This window comes from Rhamphochromis longiceps, linkage group LG6 (assembly GCF_057381845.1).
Source record: "Rhamphochromis longiceps isolate RC_006_pf linkage group LG6, R_longiceps_female_GT1.1, whole genome shotgun sequence".
NCBI lineage: Eukaryota > Metazoa > Chordata > Actinopteri > Cichliformes > Cichlidae > Rhamphochromis > Rhamphochromis longiceps.
Genome location: NC_140562.1, coordinates 11,823,520 through 11,844,891, shown reverse-complemented (window position 1 = coordinate 11,844,891; position 21,372 = coordinate 11,823,520). Strand labels below are relative to the sequence as shown.

At 39.5% G+C, this 21,372-nt stretch overlaps 1 protein-coding gene across 1 annotated transcript in view; it reads left to right on the top strand.

The window, feature by feature from the left end:
- LOC146667543 (voltage-dependent T-type calcium channel subunit alpha-1I-like) overlaps nt 1-21,372 on the top strand; it is a 169,517-nt gene that overhangs the window by 123,319 nt on the left and 24,826 nt on the right. Inside the window, exons 24-31 of the mRNA XM_085408336.1 lie at nt 37-229; nt 2,206-2,357; nt 4,891-5,000; nt 8,705-8,838; nt 12,283-12,353; nt 16,445-16,523; nt 16,811-16,932; nt 17,904-18,353. Of these exons, the coding sequence (XP_085264462.1) occupies nt 37-229; nt 2,206-2,357; nt 4,891-5,000; nt 8,705-8,838; nt 12,283-12,353; nt 16,445-16,523; nt 16,811-16,932; nt 17,904-18,353 (1,311 nt within the window). The remainder of the gene's footprint in view (nt 1-36; nt 230-2,205; nt 2,358-4,890; nt 5,001-8,704; nt 8,839-12,282; nt 12,354-16,444; nt 16,524-16,810; nt 16,933-17,903; nt 18,354-21,372) is intronic.

The following is a 21,372-nucleotide window of genomic DNA, read 5'->3' as shown; positions in this document are numbered from 1 at the left end:
CCTTTTTTTAATGTTACATTTCCCTGTGTCCTCTAGCCGATGACCAACAACAACCCATGGATGCTGCTCTACTTCATCTCCTTTTTGCTGATTGTCAGCTTCTTCGTCCTTAACATGTTTGTGGGTGTGGTCGTGGAGAACTTCCACAAATGTCGGCAGCACCAGGAGGTGGAGGAGGCCAGAAGACGTGAGGAGAAACGCCAGCGTCGCATGGAGAAGAAAAGGAGAAGTAAGATCCAGAGAACAGGAAGAAGCTGAAGGGTGAACGTGGGATACGCAGGAGTTGGGAGGGAGCTGAGTGCCTGAAGCACTGTAAAGATTGAGGGGAAAATAATTAATAAAGAAAAGCAGAAAGATGAGACGGAAAATTTAACGAAATAAAAAAGAAAGTAAAAAAGGACGGTTTTAAAAAATCAAGTCATGTTGAAAAAAAACATACATGGAAGGAGGAGGACTGATGAGATCCAAAAATCTATTGGGAGAGGAACAAAGACTGAGTGTACAGAAGAATAAAGAGAAAATCTAGCAAAGAGATGCAAACGGTATACAGTCTATTATATAAAAAATGCTCACCTCTTCTCTCATACTTCCAGTTTCAGAAATCTTATATACAGTATATGTTTAACTTAATAGATGCAATCTTTTAAAGTCTCCACTCCTTGGGTAAAATCCACGTGGCATATGCCCAAGACTTCTAATTTGATCTTTTATATTACACATGATAATATGACGTTGAATGAGTCATTTTTTCAACTCATTTAAAGCTACTTAACCTCTCTCACACATTTATCAAATTCTCTCTTTATATAAGCACAGAGTTTATCTCAGTGTCTGACTTTTCTTCAGCTGCTCTGAGCGTCATTATTCTTTCCCTCTTTTGGAATAAATTCACTACTGTGTAAAAGCCTTGAGTCGACTTTATTTCTCTATATTTTGTTAGGAAACTGGGAAATAGACATAGTGATTTAGCAAAATCATCTGCAAACATAGATGGAAATACATTATATGAGGCAAAAAAAGAGTTTGTGCAATTCTAACATGCTTGAAAGTCAATATTTGGTAGGACTGTCTTTATTCGTCCACAATGCCTAAACTTTCTCACGCAAGCCTTCTTGTACTTTCTTGTAGTAGACTTTAAAAACTTTTATTTGGTCTCAGGGCCTCAGAAGTCAAACCTAGGCTGTTGCCCCCTGACCATCCACACCAATTGCGCAAAACCGGTAGACCTTAAGATGGTCCCACACTGCTTTAATAATGTTGGGGTCTGGGCTCTGAGGAGGCCAATCCATGACTGATAGTGTTCTATTTTTTTCTTTCTATCCAGCATTATAGCAGTATGTTTGGCACCACTTCCTGAAAATTTAAGCCATTGGTAAACAGGAACCTTCCAGATAGCATTGCGTGGTGGAACAACGTATATACTGACAACAACAATTTGAACCAAAGGTTTCAAATTTGGATTCTTCACTCTAGAAGAGCTGTTGCCACTTATTTGTGTTCCAGTTCTTGTTTAATTTAGCATGCCTCAGACATTTTCTCCCCGTTTCCCCTCCTTAAAAGTAACTTCTTGACAGCCAGTCCACCATTGAGACCATTTCTGATGGGACTTTGGTAACTTTGGCAAGTAGATCTTATGTCTTGTGTCAGGTCTTGGCTGGATTGGATCAAATTAATGTTTTTCTGACAGGTTGCTTGTAACAAAGTTTCTAAAGGTACATTTTAAAATGGGTTCTCAGTTTATTTTATATGTAGATGCAATATTCCGCAGTCTTTGAGGTAGGTGTCTGTTTTATGCTTGAATCATTTATAGGTCAGCGTTAAGCGGCTCGACAAAAAGAAAAAAAACCCCAAAACTAGTACTGTACTATAAATGAGTGAAAAAGCAGCCAATGTCCAAATAAAAGATCCTCAGCCTGAAGAAAGCCTCATAACCACTTACAAATATAGCCTAGATTCTTGGAAGCAAAGTATGAAGAAGGCGTAACTCAAGACTGAGTGTACAGCTTTTATTCACTGTTTGTTTAATGAAAAATTTTTGTCTGTATATTTTCTTTTTTGGTATTTTGTCATTTTTTGGTCATTTGTTTTATTCTACATTTTTCTAATTTGTCTTTCACTCCCATTTTGTTTTCCTTCTGTCATTTTTCCTTCTCATTCATTGACCCTAAACCCTAATTGTCTTATTTTTTTTCTTCCTCTATCCAGAGGCACAGAAGCTGCCCTACTATGCATCCTATGGTCCTACACGCCTGGCTATCCATGCTCTGTGCACCAGCCACTACCTGGACCTGGTCATCACCTTCATTATCTGCATTAATGTCATCACCATGTCTCTGGAGCACTACGACCAACCACAGGTGACAGCCTTGCTTGAGGAGGATAGAGCGATGTTTTGAACAAATCTGCTGTTTCTTTCTCAGTCTCATCAAAAGCTTCTGAGTAGGTGTTGATGGTTAAAAGTTGCCATTTCCTGAGGGAAGTGGCCAGCCCGCTGCTCTGAATCAGCAATAAATACTGCCAAAAACTAAAGCATATCTTGAAGTGCTGGAATATAAAAAAAGTAAGAAAAGGCTCTTCACGTGTTAAATGGATGGTAACAGTTGACTTTTTTATGCCATGTTCTTGCTACCCTAATGAAATAGCATAATCAAATGGTTTAACATATGATCACTAAGGAGGAAATGAAACTACCAGAGCAACCCACTCAAATCAGTCAGGATCTTTCCCTGTGGTGTTGCCCCCACTGTTTCCTCTCACATTTCTGACCTGTGGCATGTAGGCTGTATACGACTTGTCGTGGTGTTCGGTCTCAGTGTTGAGCTGAAAATGTTCTTATCTTGAGAGACAATTGTGGCAAACATATAAGGTATTAGCCACTTACATAGCTGTACACAGACAGCCCACGGAGCTCATTATTTTCAGTTGACTGTGTGAATTGCCATTGACATCCAAAGGCTATCGCCCACACATGCGACGCTATCGTCAAAGAACTGCAGGGTTTATGGCTACATAACACTTGACTGAAGCCCTTTGGGAATAAAGGAAAGAAATGTAGCTGAAATGGTATTATAAAGGCTGCTTAAAGTGGAAAAGTTAAAAACACTGGCCTTTGACTTAACTCGTTTAACAATGAAAATAATTACATTTTTGTCTTCAGAGCAGAACTGCTGTAACAATGAATGGTTTTGTAAGAGCTTTAACAGTAAAGTAACCTGACAAAAACACATTTTGAAAAAGATCTATATTATAAAATAAGTTATAACGGTTATTTTTTTCCTTTATCTGAACCTGAACAAACAAAATTGTTCCTAGTCCTATAAAGCTATGGACAGTTAGTTTTGCCTGGTATAAAAACAGAAAACAGGGAAGAAACTCCCCAGCCACTTTTTCATCATCCAGGTCATCATAGTCTAAGGAGCTTGCAAAGAAAGGTCTCGACTTCTTTAAGTTTCTTGAAGACATTTCACCTCTCATCCGAGAAGCTGTACAGTGTAGCGAGGAACGCTCAGACCTCTACATCGGAGAGACCATACAGCCACTTCATAAATGCACGGCACAGCATAGAGGAGCCACCTCGACAAGACAAGACTCGGCTTTTCCATCTGCATCTAAAGGTCACTCTTTCGAGGACGCCAATGTGTAGGCGCCTTAACGCCCGCTCAGATCCTGGGCCATTTGACCTCAGGAAATCACATGATAGGGGGGGGGCTAGGTTTCGCATTGGGCTCAAAAACCCAAAACCTTGGCTGATTCTGACCTATTTTTACACCTTGGCCTTGGTGATTAGGTAGAGGATCAATAGGGGGTCCATGACCCTCTTTGGGGACAGTCCCATAGGGCTTAAAATCTGTGACTCTCCACCAGTTGCTCTTAAAACTGAAGAAGCTTCTCAGATGAGAAGAAATTTCAAGAAATCCAGACGCTTTTCTTTCCAAGTTCCTTAGACATCCTAAAATGCTTAACCTTATAGATTAACACGACTAATTCTGGAAATCCTTCAGGTATTTTCTGGTCTTGATTATCTGTGTGTTTTAAGCTGTGATTTTGTAGCACTGTGGCGACCAGAGAGGGTAGATGGCCAATAGCATTCGCTGATTTCAAATGACTTATGGGTAAAAAAAATAAATAAAGGAGGTTCTGAATTAAACTTCTCTCAACTTCAACGCAATTGATTGAAGCAACCACCAATGAGAGGACAGGAAATCATCTGCCCTGAAAATACGTTACCTAGACAACCAGAAACATCCTCTAGCAACCAATTGTCAGCATGAAGGCATGCACAATGACCAACTCACTCTCTGTTTGGTCTCAGCTTCAAAACTAGTACTAAAAGTATTTTACCATAAGTCAAAAATCTACAAAGATCATTTAAAATAGCATCGTTATGCAGTTAAAGTCCAAACATCTGTTTGAAAATGGCAAATTTCTACTACCTCTCAACACACGCTTTGTTAATATGTAATTAGACTTGTTGTGGATAATCTGGTTTAATTATGTGCACTGAACATTACAAATGTTTGACTTGTGTAGCCCTTTTTTTGTCTGACTCATTAATACCAGCGTAGTAGAAAAAATGCTCTCTGTTTCTCCCTAGAGTGTGACATAATTTAGCTGTCTGTCTCAATTAAGCTCTCCTCTATTAAAAGAAATTTGTTGGCAAGTGCAAATGTTGCTGACTCTGGCAAAACGGATTCACTGAACAACAATTCTCATAACTTGCTGTGTTATTTGCTTCATTCTTCAGTGAACTGATAAAAAGACCATTTTACTGGCGTGAAAAAAGATAACAAATGTGCTTGTAATAGGTCACGGGAGAGGTGATATTAACTGTCTGCTGTTGTTGTCTCAGTTCTAACCTCTCTGTCCATCTTTCACCTCTCTTACTCCCAGTCTCTGGAGACTGCATTAAAGTACTGCAACTACTTCTTCACGTCCACGTTCGTGATCGAGGCCTCTCTCAAACTGGTAGCTTTTGGCTTTCGGCGCTTCTTCAAGGACAGGTACAGTCCCGGCTGCACTAAATCTTTGAAGCATGCAAAACTGATAAAATCTGTTATGTTATACTATAGCACCAGCAGCAAGTTAATCCTTGTACAGTCCATATTCTGGTATTATGTACCACAGCCTTATCTCTTATATTTCTTCCTAATAGAGAAGCAGCTGCTTGCTGTGGCCAGCTAAGCTCTGAGAGACGACAGGAAAAAAATACAAGATCACAGATTCAAGGGCAAAACTTACACACGCAGATTACTTTGTGATTATGTCTTCCAGCACTCCTATACCTTCTTATAAATTGAATCATCTATTAAATGTACATAGAACCAGATTTGTCGTTAGTGAAAGCCGCCGTGTTCCCCCACCATGTTTGACTACAGTGGCCGTGATGGACATCTCCCTGTCAACTAATTGTGTTTTACGTATTTGCCTAGAGACCGACTATATATGTAAAACACCAAAGGGGAAGGAGAAGTTATAGGTGTTTGCATGCGATGGAGCGACATTTTAATTTGTGTCTGCAACTTCCGACTCAAGATATGAAGCATCATACCTATGTTTTATCTGCAGAGGAACTAACACGTGAAGGAAAGAGACAACGTTACCAGCAACTTCATCAAATATCATCCTCTTCCTCCTCTCAAGTCAGACAAACATGCTTATTTATTCCCAATATTGTTGCAGTCAGTTATTGTCTGCAAATTAGATATGCAACACTCCTGTCTCCGTACAGCTACCAGCTGTTGTTAGTGTCCTAAAAATTACGCTTTCTCTCTGACATACATTTTCATTACGTTCTCGCATCATATTTATTCACGTAAGTGTCTCAAGAGTTCAACAAGTCAGACAGTTTCACCAACACCTGCTAATAGCAGCTAACCCTGTTAAGTCTAATTGTTGAATGTTGTCATTGGGCTTCTTAAATTTGTAAGTCTGAGTTCAATCTATAGGATCAAGACATCCCTTTGATCCTGACCACCTCTCCAGCCACTCTGTGCTGGGGGAGGATTTATTGTACATACATCCTATCTGCAAAATCTGTTTCTTCTGTTGTAAGCTTCCTGCTTTTATGACCCTTTTGGTCAGCAGGAGGTCACACACACGCACACACACACACACATTCTTGCACATGCATATACGTGCTTACACATACACACACACACACACACAGTGCCTTGTCTTAGAACCACTGGGGGTTTTACAGAGGGAGGTGCTCGTGCTGTGACGTGTATTGTAACAGTTTGTCAATAAATAGCTGCGAGGGAAGCTGCTCTTGGGGGGATTTTGGGCATGAGACAGGTTAGGAGCGTGAGCTCCAAGAGCTGGTTCTTGACCAAAAACTTTCCTCGTTAGCGAGTGAAAAACCGGTTGTAGATGTTCTGTTATGTCTTGATGTCTTCATGATGAATAAGTCTCTAAACTAGCGGGGCTTGTGGAAACACAGACCCAACAAACCCCAGCTAACAGTGGCTAACAGAAGCAGAAACAGACAGAAACGTTCTGCATATCCTCAGGAACTCACCTCAGTATGTCTGTCATTGGCCACAAGTCGGCTTCTTTGACTCATTGACTCAGATCAGACTCCTTTCACAAAGTTTTACAGCCTCTTCCAGAGTAAATAGACGTGGACGTTTCTCACCCTGCATTGACAGCTGAGGTAAACGGTGGACTCACAGCACTCTACTGAAACTCTGGGGAGAATCAGGTCCAAACAGTTGCAGAAACATGCCAGCTGTGGTCATTATGAGTACAAATTGAATGTTTTTGCTCTCACAAAAACATGTTTTTCCTACAGGAATATACACTTGAATTTGGAACACAGAACTCAGTTTACTGCTATCTACTGACATCTAGTAGTGGAAATTTTATACATTGTACCTTTAAGAAAGATTGTTTATGTTTGGCACTAACTTTTGCCAGAAATTGTCAATCCACAAAAAAACAGCCTACAGTGAATGAAAATAGGGACTGTAACAGGTATCATACAAAGAGCATAATATGCAATCTCAAAAAAGGTGAAGAAGACCATTTTTAGAGAATGCTTGCTTTCTTATTCCACACGTTTCAAGTTCTGCACTTCTGTTCAGGTTGTTTATTTTCTCTTCAGGCTTTTGTGCCTAATTAGAACCACAAAGAGCTAAATCCTGCTTTAGATATCATTGGCAGGTATTTCCTGTGTGAGAATGCAGTGTCGGTGAGCCTGCTAGTATATTAACAGCATACACTATGAAGTTGCTAAGAGACCTGGTTAGATCTATGGACAGATGGATGGTGACAAAAATGTGTTGTTTAAATATAACCAACCGACTATGCCAGCACTGTGTAAAGAGAATAAGATCCAAGCCCCTTTTACACAAGTTTTTGATGATGTCATCGGTCAATTATATGGTGAATGTTTAATTTAAAAACACGATCCAACTGTGCAGGTGCAGAAAGTCTTGGATTTTTAACTCATTTCCATATCTTCACCCAGCATCATAGCAATCCTGCAGGGCTCTTCTCTCAGTTACGTATACAAGACCGTGGAGCAGCTGTGAGAGTGTTGGCGAATATTATTCGACCCTACTATGTAGATTTATTATTGCTGCTTCCGATCCATTTCAAGAACTGTGCTGGAGAAAATTGCTATTGGTTATTTCTGCCCCTCTTGCTTTCAAAATTACTTCTTCCGACCTATTTGAATGTCCATCTTTCTATGTGTCTCAGTTTTAGTTAGTCACGGTATTTCTTCTAGTGTGCATTACATTTCATGGCTCTCTTTCTCTATGTCCTTCCTCTCTCTTCTTTTGCAGCACCTTTGTCTTTTTCTGTCTTCACCCTTGTGTGTCTTTTTGGAAACCCCTGGGTTTATTAGGCAACCCTGTTTTGAGTGTGTTTACACTGTGTGAGTCTGTCTGTGTGCCGCTTCTTGTTGTTCCGGCACTAAGATATTGTCTAGCGTGAAACGCAGTGGGGAAACATTCCCCCGGGCAATAATTTTGCTGTAACCCGAGTGAAAAGTGAAGGAAACGTTGCTACATTTAAAAAAAAATAAGGGGGGAATGTATATTTAAGGAAGTGCACATGTCATTTAAAGTAAGAAAGGTCAGGTCTCTTTCATATATAAGGGTTTTAAAGGTTCTTTCATAATATAGCTACTCAACAACAATATAACTGAAGAATGTCCTCTTTATGTTTGTTGTCTGATGAGATTATGCGATGCTTGTTTCAGAATTAGCATTACAATATGAAGTTTGCATCAAAACTTTGACAAAAATATCAAAATCCACATTATTTATTTAACTTTACATTCATGAATTCTCCCACATGAGCCATTTAGTAACTCTTTTTTGACCAATAAAATGACAACAGGCTACATAAATCACTCAGCAGATATTGTTTCTTTGTCCAAGTTTGCATTGTATTCAAACTCTTATCCTACTATTATTATAAATATTCATAGCTGGAGCAGGCCTTAGGGTAATGGTGAGCTGTTACCAATTCTTCTGCCAAGTCAGTTGTGCGAGAGTAAGGCCAATTATGCACAAATGTGATGTAGAACATTAATATTCATTGGGAAATTAACATGACACCGACCATGATGTGTGCAGTCATGAAATCCTGAGCAATTCATCCTCGTTCTCCTTTTTTTAAGACTCACATTATATTCCGTCGGGTTCGGTATTTTTCCGGTATGTTGAAAAGTCGTTGTGCGTGTCTGTGTGTGTAGGTGGAACCAGTTGGATTTGGCCATTGTGCTGTTGTCAGTGATGGGCATCACCCTGGAAGAGATTGAGATCAATGCCTCGCTCCCCATCAACCCCACCATCATCAGGATCATGAGGGTGCTCAGGATAGCACGAGGTATACCACAACCCACAGAGGCACACATCCTTAACCTGCCCATGGTGTTTTCTTATGCCTCAAACTTCATCTTCTTTTATTATTTTATATTTTTATACATGTGCTTGTCCCTTACCCGTTTCCTAATTTACCATTTTTCCAGAGAAAATTAGTCAGAGGTTTTGTGTGTTTTGCTTCTGTTTCAGTTTTCTGTAGCTGTTGTTTGAGCTATAGTGTGCCCAGCTGTTCTTTAATATCACCCAGCAGTCGAGATAAATTAAAAGTCATGTATATTTCCACATCGCTAATTTCAATTTAGTTCTCACAAAATGATTGTGTTCATTATTTTTGTAAATGAAGCTTTTGAAAATGAAATCAGAGGAGCCTAACAGAAGCTTAGCAGGTGTAATCTCTCATGTCCTGGAAGCTTTTTATGTTAAATATTACAGACATGTTCATTTTTGTTTGATTTAACTTGTGGAAGTGATGAATGTTTCTTTATGTGTTTAATTCAATCTATGAAACAGCATTTAGGGAGCCTTCAAACCTACCACTGAACGAAGACACATGGATAACGATGACTAGTTGTGTTGACTGCTTAAGAATTTTAGACTGGCCTACTGACTGACTGAGTAACTTGAAAAAGAGGCTCACTGAGGTTGATATCAGTATCCAGATATCACTGAGATTTGCTCTTGTTTTTAACTTGACTCTCATTTTGCATCTGTGCTCTAATAAATCTGGGGAAATTGAAGGACCAGTTCTTTGGGCTGTCCTCTTAACTTCACACTGTGGGGGATAAAGGCTAATTACATCAATCTCACTTAATCCTCGCCCTCTCTTACCATCACCCTCTGCCCTCCATAATTCTGTTCAGGGACCTCTGAGTGGACCCATGGGTAATATGCTAACTAAACAGCAGCCAGTGGTAATTAAGAAGCAAGTGGGGTATTTGATGATGAGTGTGAGGGCTACTGGTGACTTTTAGTCTTTCTTCTCTTAACATTTTTGCCACTGTGTATGAATGTTAACTAATTTGTAACTGTGAGAGAGAATATTAAAATGTTCCACAGTCGTTTCATACAAGTGGATTAATTCCAACTCGCTAGTGGGATAATACAATAGAATATTCATCCGACTGTTTTGTTGTATGTTGGCAGTTATTGTTAGTTTTTCTCTAAAAGTGTCCAGTACAATGAAATGTTACAGCAACATTAAAAGAAAAATATTATTGTTCATTTTGAGATTAAACTCTCAGAGTAAATTCAGAATGTGGAGATGAAATTTGTCGTTTCAAGTCAAATAACTGCCACAGCGTTTATGCCGTCTACTAAATGCCTGTGTAGAAACAGCATGATCAGCTGTCTTTTTGTGTCTTGTTGTAAATCATAGTGTGACCATTAGTAATCTGCCCATTGATGTTTCATTTCATTGTTTCATTTTGCGCAAATCTGGCCAAATTTCTGTGGTCTTTCCTACTGACTATATGCATCTTTCTGTCCTTATATTTGTCACCACACAGTGTTTATGTGCTAAAAAAGAAAGAATTTATTTGTACTAAAAGCAATTCTAAAGTACGATTTAACTAACCCATCTAATAAAACATTGTAATTATTTTCAAATTGTTACTTTGACTTTATTCTCAAAATGAATAATAACATGTTTTTTTCTTAATGTGGCCCTAATACTCCTTCAAAGTCCAAGGACTGCATTTGAACAAATAAAATCTCATTTAATGTTTTTAGCATGACCCAGTATAATAATAATCTACCCCACAATATAATGACCGTGCTTGTGAATTATTAGCTGGCAGGGATGCTAGCTTTTCCCTTGAACTAATGGTGTAAGCCTTAGTTTTTCAGTGTTATAAACTCTTTGTAGGCTTGACATTTTTAATGAACCAGATGGACACATTCAAAACAGTCAGTGAACAAACAGCTCTACCAGCTAGACTTTGAGTGTAAGTATTGCCTAGCTGCTACTCCAAAATAGTCAACAGGTATATAGAAATGAGAACGCTATTATTTGTGTTCATTTTATATTTTGTATAAAAATAAAACCCAGAGAAGTGAAAAAAGAAAGATGACAAATGCAACCATTAATTTGGAAGTGTAGCACATTTAGCCTCAGAAGCAGCAGTCTCCCAGAGAAACTTTTTCCTATAACTTGGAAAACAAACAAAAACAAATACTGGAAATAAAATACTGTTACTATGCAAATATGCTCAAATTTATATATAATTTAAAAACTATATAAATTACATGTTTTTTACAATACTCAGTTTTTAGCTAAGTATTTACTGTTGTCTGATTCTTAGCTAACTGTGGACGAGCTGCAGTGAAGACAGGGGAAACCAGTCTGTCTGATCCACGTTCAGACTCATTAAATTCCCTTTCTGCCTTACTCTGATGCTGGACTTGAAGTTCAGCAGGTTGTTTCAACCACGCCTATCAGCCTAAACACTTAAAGTTGCCAACATGTGGTTGGTTGATTAGATATTTATGCTAGCAAGCAGTTGAACTGTTGTCCCGAACAAAGTGACCAATGAGGATATATAGTGTTACTGAGCAGTCATAATATCAACCACAGAACTATAATTTATATCCTACAGATACCAAATTAGATGTAATATGAAACCTGACATTGAAATAATGTACAGCCATGCTTTTTTACGAACTGTAGCATTGCTGAGGCTAATTTCCAACCAGGTGCCAAAACAATCATCATATGTCATAGTTCATTAGACAGAAGTCCTCCTTCAGAACTGTAGATATTTAATTGCAGTACCAGATCTTACAGGACAAAGTCCCAGCGGTCAAAATATAGTCAAAGTTATTAAAATGATTGGCAAACAGCATTTTTTTTAAAAAGTCGCTGTGATCGAGCATTAAAGACTCTAAAATGTTTTCAGCAAATAAAGGCAGCAACTGCCTGTAAGTAAAGCTGTTGGCTGTATGTTTTGGTGAAAAGGTTATTAAGAGTTGTTCTCTTCGTGGGCTGTAACCACTGCTTTCACCCTCTCTTTGTCACGCACTGTGTATCTTCACTAAGAACTGTGAAGAGCAGCCCATCTCCCAGGAGGTTATATTGTTCCTTGCTGTTCTCTGTGAGAATACTCTCATGTTTTCCTCTGGCTCCAGTAATTACCGAGTTCCTCCAGAAATTGGACATCTGGGAATTGTCGAAGGTCGCTTATGATGAGCTGGGAAACCTGTTCCATGTATTGATCGTTTACTGTCTCTCTTTCTCTCTCTGCCCACACCTTATGTATCTATCTTGACTTTTCTCCTCCATCCCTCTGGTGTCTTTAGTCTTTCTGTCTTTGGTATTACTTCTCTTCACTCTGTAGGTGTTGTTGGTTGTTTATCACCCCAACACGTAGGTCAAGTGTCACGTACAGACACAGACTTATGCAGTTTTACCCATGGCTATAGTTTTCTCTGACCCTGTGTGATCTCTCTTCAGTGTTGAAGTTGTTGAAAATGGCAACGGGGATGAGAGCTCTTCTTGACACCGTGGTCCAAGCTCTGCCTCAGGTATGAGTCATCACACACACACACACACACACACACACACACACACACACACACACACACACACACACACACACACACACACCAGAGCTTATCTCAAGAGCACCCAGGAGTTAATTAACATTTGTGAAATGATAAATGACCAGAGTCGATAAACGCTCTCTGAGAATAAGAACTTTTAAAAAGTCAGGTTATTAGAAAAAATTTTGCCCTTAATCTTATGACACTTGGTAAATTTCCATGGCTGCTCTAATTTATTCAGGAATTTTAAAAAAAACACCGACACACACTCGCAGCAATAAGTTAAGATTTCTTTTTTTTTTTCATTCTTACCACCGTTAATGGGAACAGAGCAGCAAATGTGCTCTGCTCCCCTGTTGCACTGAAAGACTCTTGGTCTCAAGCCTTTGCTGATATTAATGGATGGTTTTGTGGAATCTGAGGGGACACAGAGACACTGTAGATCGACTATTTTAGCTGGGGATGTTTAATAACTTATTAGGAGTTCAGTAATGTTGAGATATTTTACCAGCACGTACTCCAGTCACACTCTGCTCTTTTGGGACTCAACACAGGTTTATAATTTTGCTTCTGTACACCACCACAGTCAGTTCAAACTGAAATGATCTACATTTGCTTGAAGTGCAGACTTTAAGCTTTAATTCATGGCGTTTAACAAAACGACTTAACCCTGCAGGAATTACAGCAGGTTTTATACCCACACTCTCCCATTTTCAGAGGCTCAAACGTAAATGGACAAAGTCACTTTAGATTTATGGATTATTATTATTTTTTGTCCTTTTTTGATCCTTTGGATCTTGGCTTTAATATCTCATTTTTCTGTCATGACAATTCTTGGGTTGCTTTTGCTTTCACCTCTTACCCATGTGCACTGCAAAGAGCCATAAAGTCAGCTCTGCTGAAGCTGAGCAGAGGGCGTAGCCCATCAGCTATCACTTCTATCATGAGCTGTTTTACTCCTTCCACATAATTTTCTTTTCCAATCATTTTGATACAAATTAGTCTTCATCAAAGATTTTTCTCTAAAACTGGGCGTCTCCTTCAGATGTTTTTAGTCAAGTCTAATCTGACCTAATCTCACCTTGTTGTAAATCCTCTCGATTTCATCTGTATTTCTATGTATTTCATCTCTAGCTTGTAGACTTGATGACAATGACAAAGGGTTTTTTCTTTACCACGACTATAATTTACAGTTATCGATTTTATCTTTTTTTCAATGGTCTTTTGGTGTTGCCACATTTTTTTCCTTTTTAAGATTCATTTTGGGATTTTAGCCAAATGATGGCCTCTTTTTCTGGCATCATCATGTTTTGGAACCTCAGATTGAGACTTCCAGTTAGCAGCTACCTTTTATCTAATACATTTGTCATAGAATATCAAGTGAACGGGATTTCTTTGACCATAAAACTGCTTGTCAGTCACTGTGCAGTTCATTTTGAGCCTCTGAAAATGAGCGACTAATGGATAAAATTGCTGCAATTTCTAAACTGTTAATATATGAATTACCTTTTAAAACCCGTTGAATTAAAAATGAAAGTTTGCACTTCAGTCACATCTTAAATCCACTGTGGTGGAGTACAGAGGCAAAATGACAAAAAAAGCTTATGGATCTAAGCATGGGTCATATTTAACGAGATATACAGAAAATTCTAAAATGTGTAAAGTGTCAAGGTTTTTTAAAAAGAAAATTGGTCAAACTAGAGGGGAAAGAAAGCTGTGATGTATTGGAACTGTCAACTCTTGGAAACATATCCTTATTCGAGGCATTTCTAATGGAGTGAGTCAGCAGCAAGAAGTTCTTTCTCCTGGGTGTCTGGGAGGATTTTTGTCTCCCTGATGTTTGGATTGCAAAATTTGTGCACATATATAAATTATAGTCACAGAAAATGTCTCTGCTTCAGTAAGCCTCGCATTTATAAAAGCAAGCTCTTTCATTTTCAGTTTCACAAAAACAAAATCGACATGAACACACACAAACTCAAGGTTTCATTGGTAAATAGTAAATGAAATACTGTTAAATTCAAAATGCTGGCAGATATTAATTTAATGCCATTGTTATTTTTAAGTGTCCAATAAAAAAAAGCATAAAAAAGCCAAATTATCAGCTGTTCTCTGAAAAAACAATAACAGTTGAGGCTTCACTGTGATGCATTATAAATAGCATACTACTGTGTATTTATATATTAGTAAAAATGGGAAGAAAGCATTCAATCGTATAGATCCTGGAAGTGTTCCAGTATCATTTCATCTATATTTTTTCTTTTTCACAGGTCGTTTCATGATAGATTTATTGCCACTGTGCTATGACACAAAAGCCATTAGTTGATCGTTTGTAATGTTACTGCAACTCTGTGTAGAGCAAATGAAGCATGTAATTGGCATTGTCTATACGATATAGCAGTAGGCTCTGTTGTTAAATAAGTTCATTTTGCAGCATCCGCACATTTTTCATGAGGTCAATTTTACCTTTTGTAAAGTGAGCACGTAACAAGCCAGAACATCAATGTTTTCTTCAGTAGAGCACGTCTTCACTGAAGCCAGAAGAAAGATAGCTTAATAGCAAGTATGCACAGTTATGCTTGCACAGTAGAAAAATCAAATGCATGAGTGTGCTGTGACCTTTTTTTTCTGGTCCACCTAGAAATTGTCTCAGAATTTCTCTCAATTACACCAACTGGCATCCCTCTGCTAGGCACCAAAGAAATATACAGTGGTTTTAAAAATGCCTATATAAGAAGAAGTAGTGTCTTGTGACCTTTTCTGCTTGTGTTTTAAATGTGTCTCAAATACAAGTTCTTTGCTTAAGGACAGAGAACAGTAGGAGGGTTGTGCTCCATGGTTTAGCGATGTCTTTGTCCTTAACGGTCTGTGTCTGTAAAGAAAACAAATCATCCTGCTTGTTTTCAGTTGGGATTTGAAGTGGGTGGCCTTGACCATATGCCAGTGTTTCTCATATCACATTATGGAGAAAGAATTTACCTTGAAGAAAAAAATGTTCCTCCCAATGGCACCAACAACATTTTCAGGACACACTTTTAAAATGTAGTAGATGGCTTTAGATTTTAGATTCGTTTACCGGAAACCAAAAGATGTACACGACACAGGATGCTCCAACTTCAGCTACCTTGTTGATCATTGTGTTGCTTCCTTAGCATTCAGTTGTCTGTTTCACATTGTATAGCAACACTGCTCCTGAAGCTTGCTTTCAGTCTCTGCTCAAGGAATCCAAAAACATCAGATGGGTTTAAGTTGCAAGCTGCAGACTGCTTCAGGCCGAGGCATGGATTTTTTTTTACATCTATCATGAGAAGAACGCTCTCCTCAGGCATTGCCTAACCTCTCCTCTGTAGTGTATATACATTCATTTCTGCTTATCTCCTTCTCTCATTATATGCAGTCCTCCACTGTGATCTCACCTCCTGTAAAAACTAAAACACATTGTATGCTATCCCCAGCTTCTCTCAGTTCATTTGACTGTCTAATAGAATCCTACATTCACCTATTTAAAAGCACCCCACTGCCTTCCCTGTGAAGTGACTTAGCTAATGGTGTGATGCTAGTGCCTACTACTGCACCCACAGGGGCCCTTTATCCATCTACATCTACACTGTGACCATCCACATCAACCGATTCACACATATTACAGTGTCACCCAGAACTGTGCAATACAATGACGATGCTGCGTAAACCTGCCTTGCAACTATTTCTGAGCCAATGAAATTCTTCTCCAGTCCTGGAGAAGCACCAAACAGGAACAAACAGGAACAAAACTGCAGTTAATCATGTTTCATCATGAGACAGACAAGGCCTTGCTGTGTGATTCACGGATGATAACAAGGAATGCAAAAGGAACATGAAGGTTCTGGTTTCAAATATAAACTCATAAATAGTGAAATCCTGTTATATTAAGTACCGTTATCTCTGAACTCTGACAGGGGAAATAGGAGGAGGAGTTGGAAACTACTGAGTCAGTTTGCACAGTGGCTGAGCCCCCCTCACCTAACTGTGGAGGTCCACGTGATTCGATTCCACAAATGAATATAAGAAATGAATGCTTTTTCTTTATGTTCCAGGTGGGGAACTTGGGCCTACTCTTCATGTTGCTGTTTTTCATCTATGCTGCTCTGGGTGTGGAGCTGTTTGGAGAACTAGGTGGGTCTTTCAGACACCACTTTTGTTCCTACTAAAGGCTTTTTGGAGCATGTTTATCAAATATAATTAGATATCTGTAAAAACACTGCAATGAAAAACGCAGCATACAAGGAATGTTTGGATTTGCCTTTTTGACCTGGATTCATCTCCATTTGTACCACCTGCTCATTTGTTATGTCTCACTCTATGGACAGACGCAAAAGAAAGATACAACTGACTGAGCCACGATTCACTCTTTACCATGTCTTGCTCATTTTGTTTTCTTTCCACTTGATGTTTGGTCTCAGTGTGTAATGCTGACTACCCCTGTGAAGGAATGAGCCGCCATGCTACCTTTGAAAACTTTGGAATGGCCTTCCTTACGCTCTTCCAGGTTTCAACTGGCGACAACTGGAATGGCATCATGAAGGTACTTTTGTTCTTCATCCTCATTTCATCATTTTGGGCTGGGTTATCTAATGGACCTAAATGATTGTTTTTCACTCCGCTTTACCTCAACTTGTCTCCAGTGGCAGTGTTGGACAGATTTTTTTAGATGAGACACCGTTTGAGCATTTCTAATTCTATTCTAATAACACATACATGCTTACGTTGAACTGGTTGGCTGATCGTATATAAGCTACTCCAACCTCAGCAGAGAAAGAGGATGAGAAGCTGAATTATAATTGAAGGTCTTTAGTTCAAATTTGTGGACTAGACCGTATTTAGGTTGGGGAAATGAGTGCGTAATGAGCGTGTCCTTTAGCAAAAATGATCCTGAAGATGTAAATGTGCACTCAGAGTCTACAGAGGATGAATGAAGATTCAAATTCACATTCACAAAAAGTGACTATTTCATCTGCCTCTTCAATTTCATCTATCACTTCAATCTTACTCTCCAATCACACCCAAGTACCCCGAGTACCTGGAGCTCTTAAAATTTTATAACAGCTCATATCCAGCTGTTAATCAGTGCTGATTAGGCTCTCTAAAAAGTGACTGTGGCTGAAAAGCAGATTTCTGGAAGTGTGAAAGTTTGACAGTGTGTCATGTTAAAACTAAAGAGTATTAATTGATTGATTGGTAAATGATGGAAATGAAACTGGGCAATATGGTCACATTTTCTAAGCCCAACTCTGATTTAAAATAATTATTTCTAGCAAATATTTTGTGTGTTTACTACATATAAAATCTTCCTTATTTGACTGATCTTTTCCTCTTCCCCTTTTCTTTTCCCTACTTTCCTGCTATTCAGCTTTATCTGCCGAATCCTCACTATTTTTCCATTTTATCCACTCACTCTTTCACTGCTCCTTTACTGCCTTTTCATGTGTTTGACACTTCATTCCTGTCTCCTTCCTCAATCCTTTAAAACTCTCTCAATACCCTTTTATCCATTAGGACACCCTGAGAGAGTGCCCGCCTGATCGTCCAGGAACCGACTACGGCTGTCATGCCGGACTGCAGTTCATCTCCCCGATGTATTTCGTGTCATTCGTGCTCACAGCTCAGTTCGTACTGATAAACGTGGTGGTTGCCGTGCTGATGAAACATCTAGACGATTCCAACAAGGAGGCACAGGAGGATGCCGAGATGGATGCAGAGATTGAATTGGAGTTGGCCCAGGGAGGCCTGTGCTGCATGATGGGAGGCATCGGAGCTATCGCTGGGGCCACCGTTGCCACTGCGAGCGGGGCGGGCGTAGGTGGCGGAGTGTCTGGCGCAATTACAGCGGGAACAGTCGGAGGCCCAAGTAGCGGATTGATGGCACCACTTCGAGATGGAGGAGGAGGGAGCGCTACTCATGAGGGACACACTCACCCTCGATGTCGCCTCTACTCCCCTGCACAGGTGAGTGGACTTTCAAATATTGAAGAGAGTAATTACTGCTGAACAGAGAGCTCTTGGGTTGGGTTCTGCATGCTGGCTATGTCAAAATCACACTCATCTTTTAGAAAAACAAAATAGTTTTGTAAACCTGTTTATACCTTTTCTTACGCAAATCATGGCAGTGGAAAAAATAATTATAAATACTCATTTGTTGAAACCAAAGGTCAGCAACCTGTGGCTTCCAAGCCGCTAAAAAGCTGCATGTGGCTTGGAAGCCATGGGTTAGGCTTAGGGTTAACTGTAAGTCAGTTACATATATGTATATGTATTTATTCAGCCTCTACCAGTTACAGCCGTCACAAAATGATATTGAAACCTGTGGTTGTAAGGATTTGACAGACACCGTTAGTCTGCACAACTCTTGACTGCAAAGTCCGTCGAGCACGATGCGTCATCAGCCGCCAAATAGCTCATTCAACAACTCAACAGGATTGCCTATCTGAGTTACAGTGTAGAGCCAGTTTGCATAGTCACGGCCTAAGACGTGTTTACTTCTGTCCCTTAAGGTAACATATACTACTCCTTTGCCCAGAGCAAGGGAGAGAAAAAAACACTAGTTTCTGCTATTGTAATAAACCAGTAATGCAATCGGAGTAATTATCATTAAGTGGCATTTTCAGGGTTTGCTTTTTGATTGCTTTCTCTGCTTTTCATGGTAAATGGTAAATGTCCTGTATTTGTATAGCGCTTTACTTAGTCCCTATGGACCCCAAAGCGCTTTACATTCAGTTATCCACCCATTGTATTGTAGCCACATTGTACATTGTAGCCACAGCTGCCCTGGGGTGCACTGACAGAGGCCAGGCTGCCGGACACTGGCGCCACCGGGCCCTCTGACCACCACCATAACTAAATTTTCAGAACTAAAGAAAGCTATTTGCACATGACTGGTTGGGCTTCTAACCCATGTCCTTGCCAACATATACTAGTGTTAGCAGTTCTTCAATTAAAAAGGTCTTTCAGCTGCTCCTTAGCGGTTAATGGACTGGCTCATATATCTACTCTCCTTAAGCACTCAAAGCAATTCATACAACATACCTCCTTCACACAAGCAGTTTTTTATGCTTTAGTGCTTGCTGTCTAACATTCACAGACATTCACTCTGCAATGAATGAATCAGGGAGTAACTTGGGGTTCAGTATCTCGCCCAAGGATATTTGGCATGCAGACTGCAGCGGCCAATAATCGAATCACCAACCTTTCGATTAGTAGATGACCTGCTCTAGCTGAGGGGTCACAACTGGGCATCACCACAGCACTTGTTTGACTTTTTCACCAAATGTCCCTTAGTGTCTGTTAGGTATTTTAGTACCATGGTAGCATTTACTGGATATTGTTTTATAGTGACATTATGCAGGAAAACTCTGTCATTCAATAAGGCCCCTTTGTTTTAGTTATTTTTCTCTTTGACCCAAGAATTGATGTGTGAGAATCACAGGCTGGTACAAGGTTGAAATACCACAGAGATCACTCCCTCAGCTACATTAGTTTCTTAATCTTTTAGACGCCTGTTGAAGGCCAAATGGTTTGTTTCAGATTTCACTAATGAAAGAACTCTTCGTTTTGTGCCTTGAAAATATGTCGCTGAGATAATCACAATTGTAGCTGAACTGATAAACTACACAAAGGATGCTTCTTCACCCAAGGGCAGGAAGACGCTGCCTTATCTTGGTCTGTACTGGTTTAAACTGATAAATCTGCTGTCTCATGAATTTTACCCTCTATATAAACTGTTGTACTTGTGAATAAAGTTGAGTCAATTTGGGAAGACAATCTGAAGCAGTCTCTGTTTTCTTGTTCTCCCAAGCTGCTCCCGAGCTCGTACTAACACGCTGAATGGCATGCTTGAATATTACTTGAGAATATATTTGACTGTGTTACAGACTAAGGGACATTCTCTGCTGATAGGTGAAGGTACATTCTCTGCTGATAGACGTCCACGCCTCGAAGGAAGTCGATCCACGGATTAGGCCCTGGAAACCGTTTCCTTCAGTGTCCCCTCCCAGACTCAAAGCAGGGATCTTTCACATGTTAAGCCAGCGGTCCCCAACCTTTTTTGCGCCACGGACCGGTTTATGCCCGACAATATTTAAGGTCTTTAAGGTTGTAAATAAATACAACAAAATAAAACTAGTACCGGTACTGAAAAAAAGAGGATTTATTCATAGCACACGTGAAAAGACCCAGGAAAACCGAGTTAACGATAAAAACGATAACAAAATAACGCTGAAAACCGATAAAAACCCTGAAAATTATACATTTCACACCTGAGCCTCAACTCTCGCGGCCCGGTACCAAACGACTCACGGACCGGTACCAGTCCGAGGCCCGGGGGTTGGGGACTGCTGTGTTAGGCAACTGAAGCCACTTCATCAATTAATGAAGGATAAAGGTTATCAAATCACAAAATACTCATCAGAGTATAAATTAAGTTAACACTCAATCATCTGAGTAATATGCAATGTCACTCAAACCTCAAGTTTGAAAAGCATGAGCCATTGGAAAGCCCTTTTACCTCTTTTGGTGAAATGAAAGTGACAACAAGTGAGCTGGAGAAGCAACTACAAGACAAGCCCCAAAAGGGGAGTGGTTAGGCAGGTGGTGGCCACAGACCACTTTTCTCTCCTCCTTCCTCACTGACTTCTATTTCTAGTTTTTCTTTATTATCACTGTTGGTCACATGAGACCTGCAGCCCATTCAACATGCACCTATTGCACATCTGCACACGCCTGTAAAATGAATTCACATTTTGCTCCCTAATGAGAGAGACCGATAACTGACTTTGTAGACGTTTTTAAACAGCGTAGTTGAAAATACCCTTTTACATTGTTCAGTTTTTTTTATTAGCTGATCACTTATTGCTTCATAAAACATGAGAAAAGTAGAAAAGAACATCCCATTTTTGTAGAAACTGCTGTAGATCTTCTGTCACACAGTCAAAAACACCCACATTATTTGATTTTCTTTAAAATACAGAGA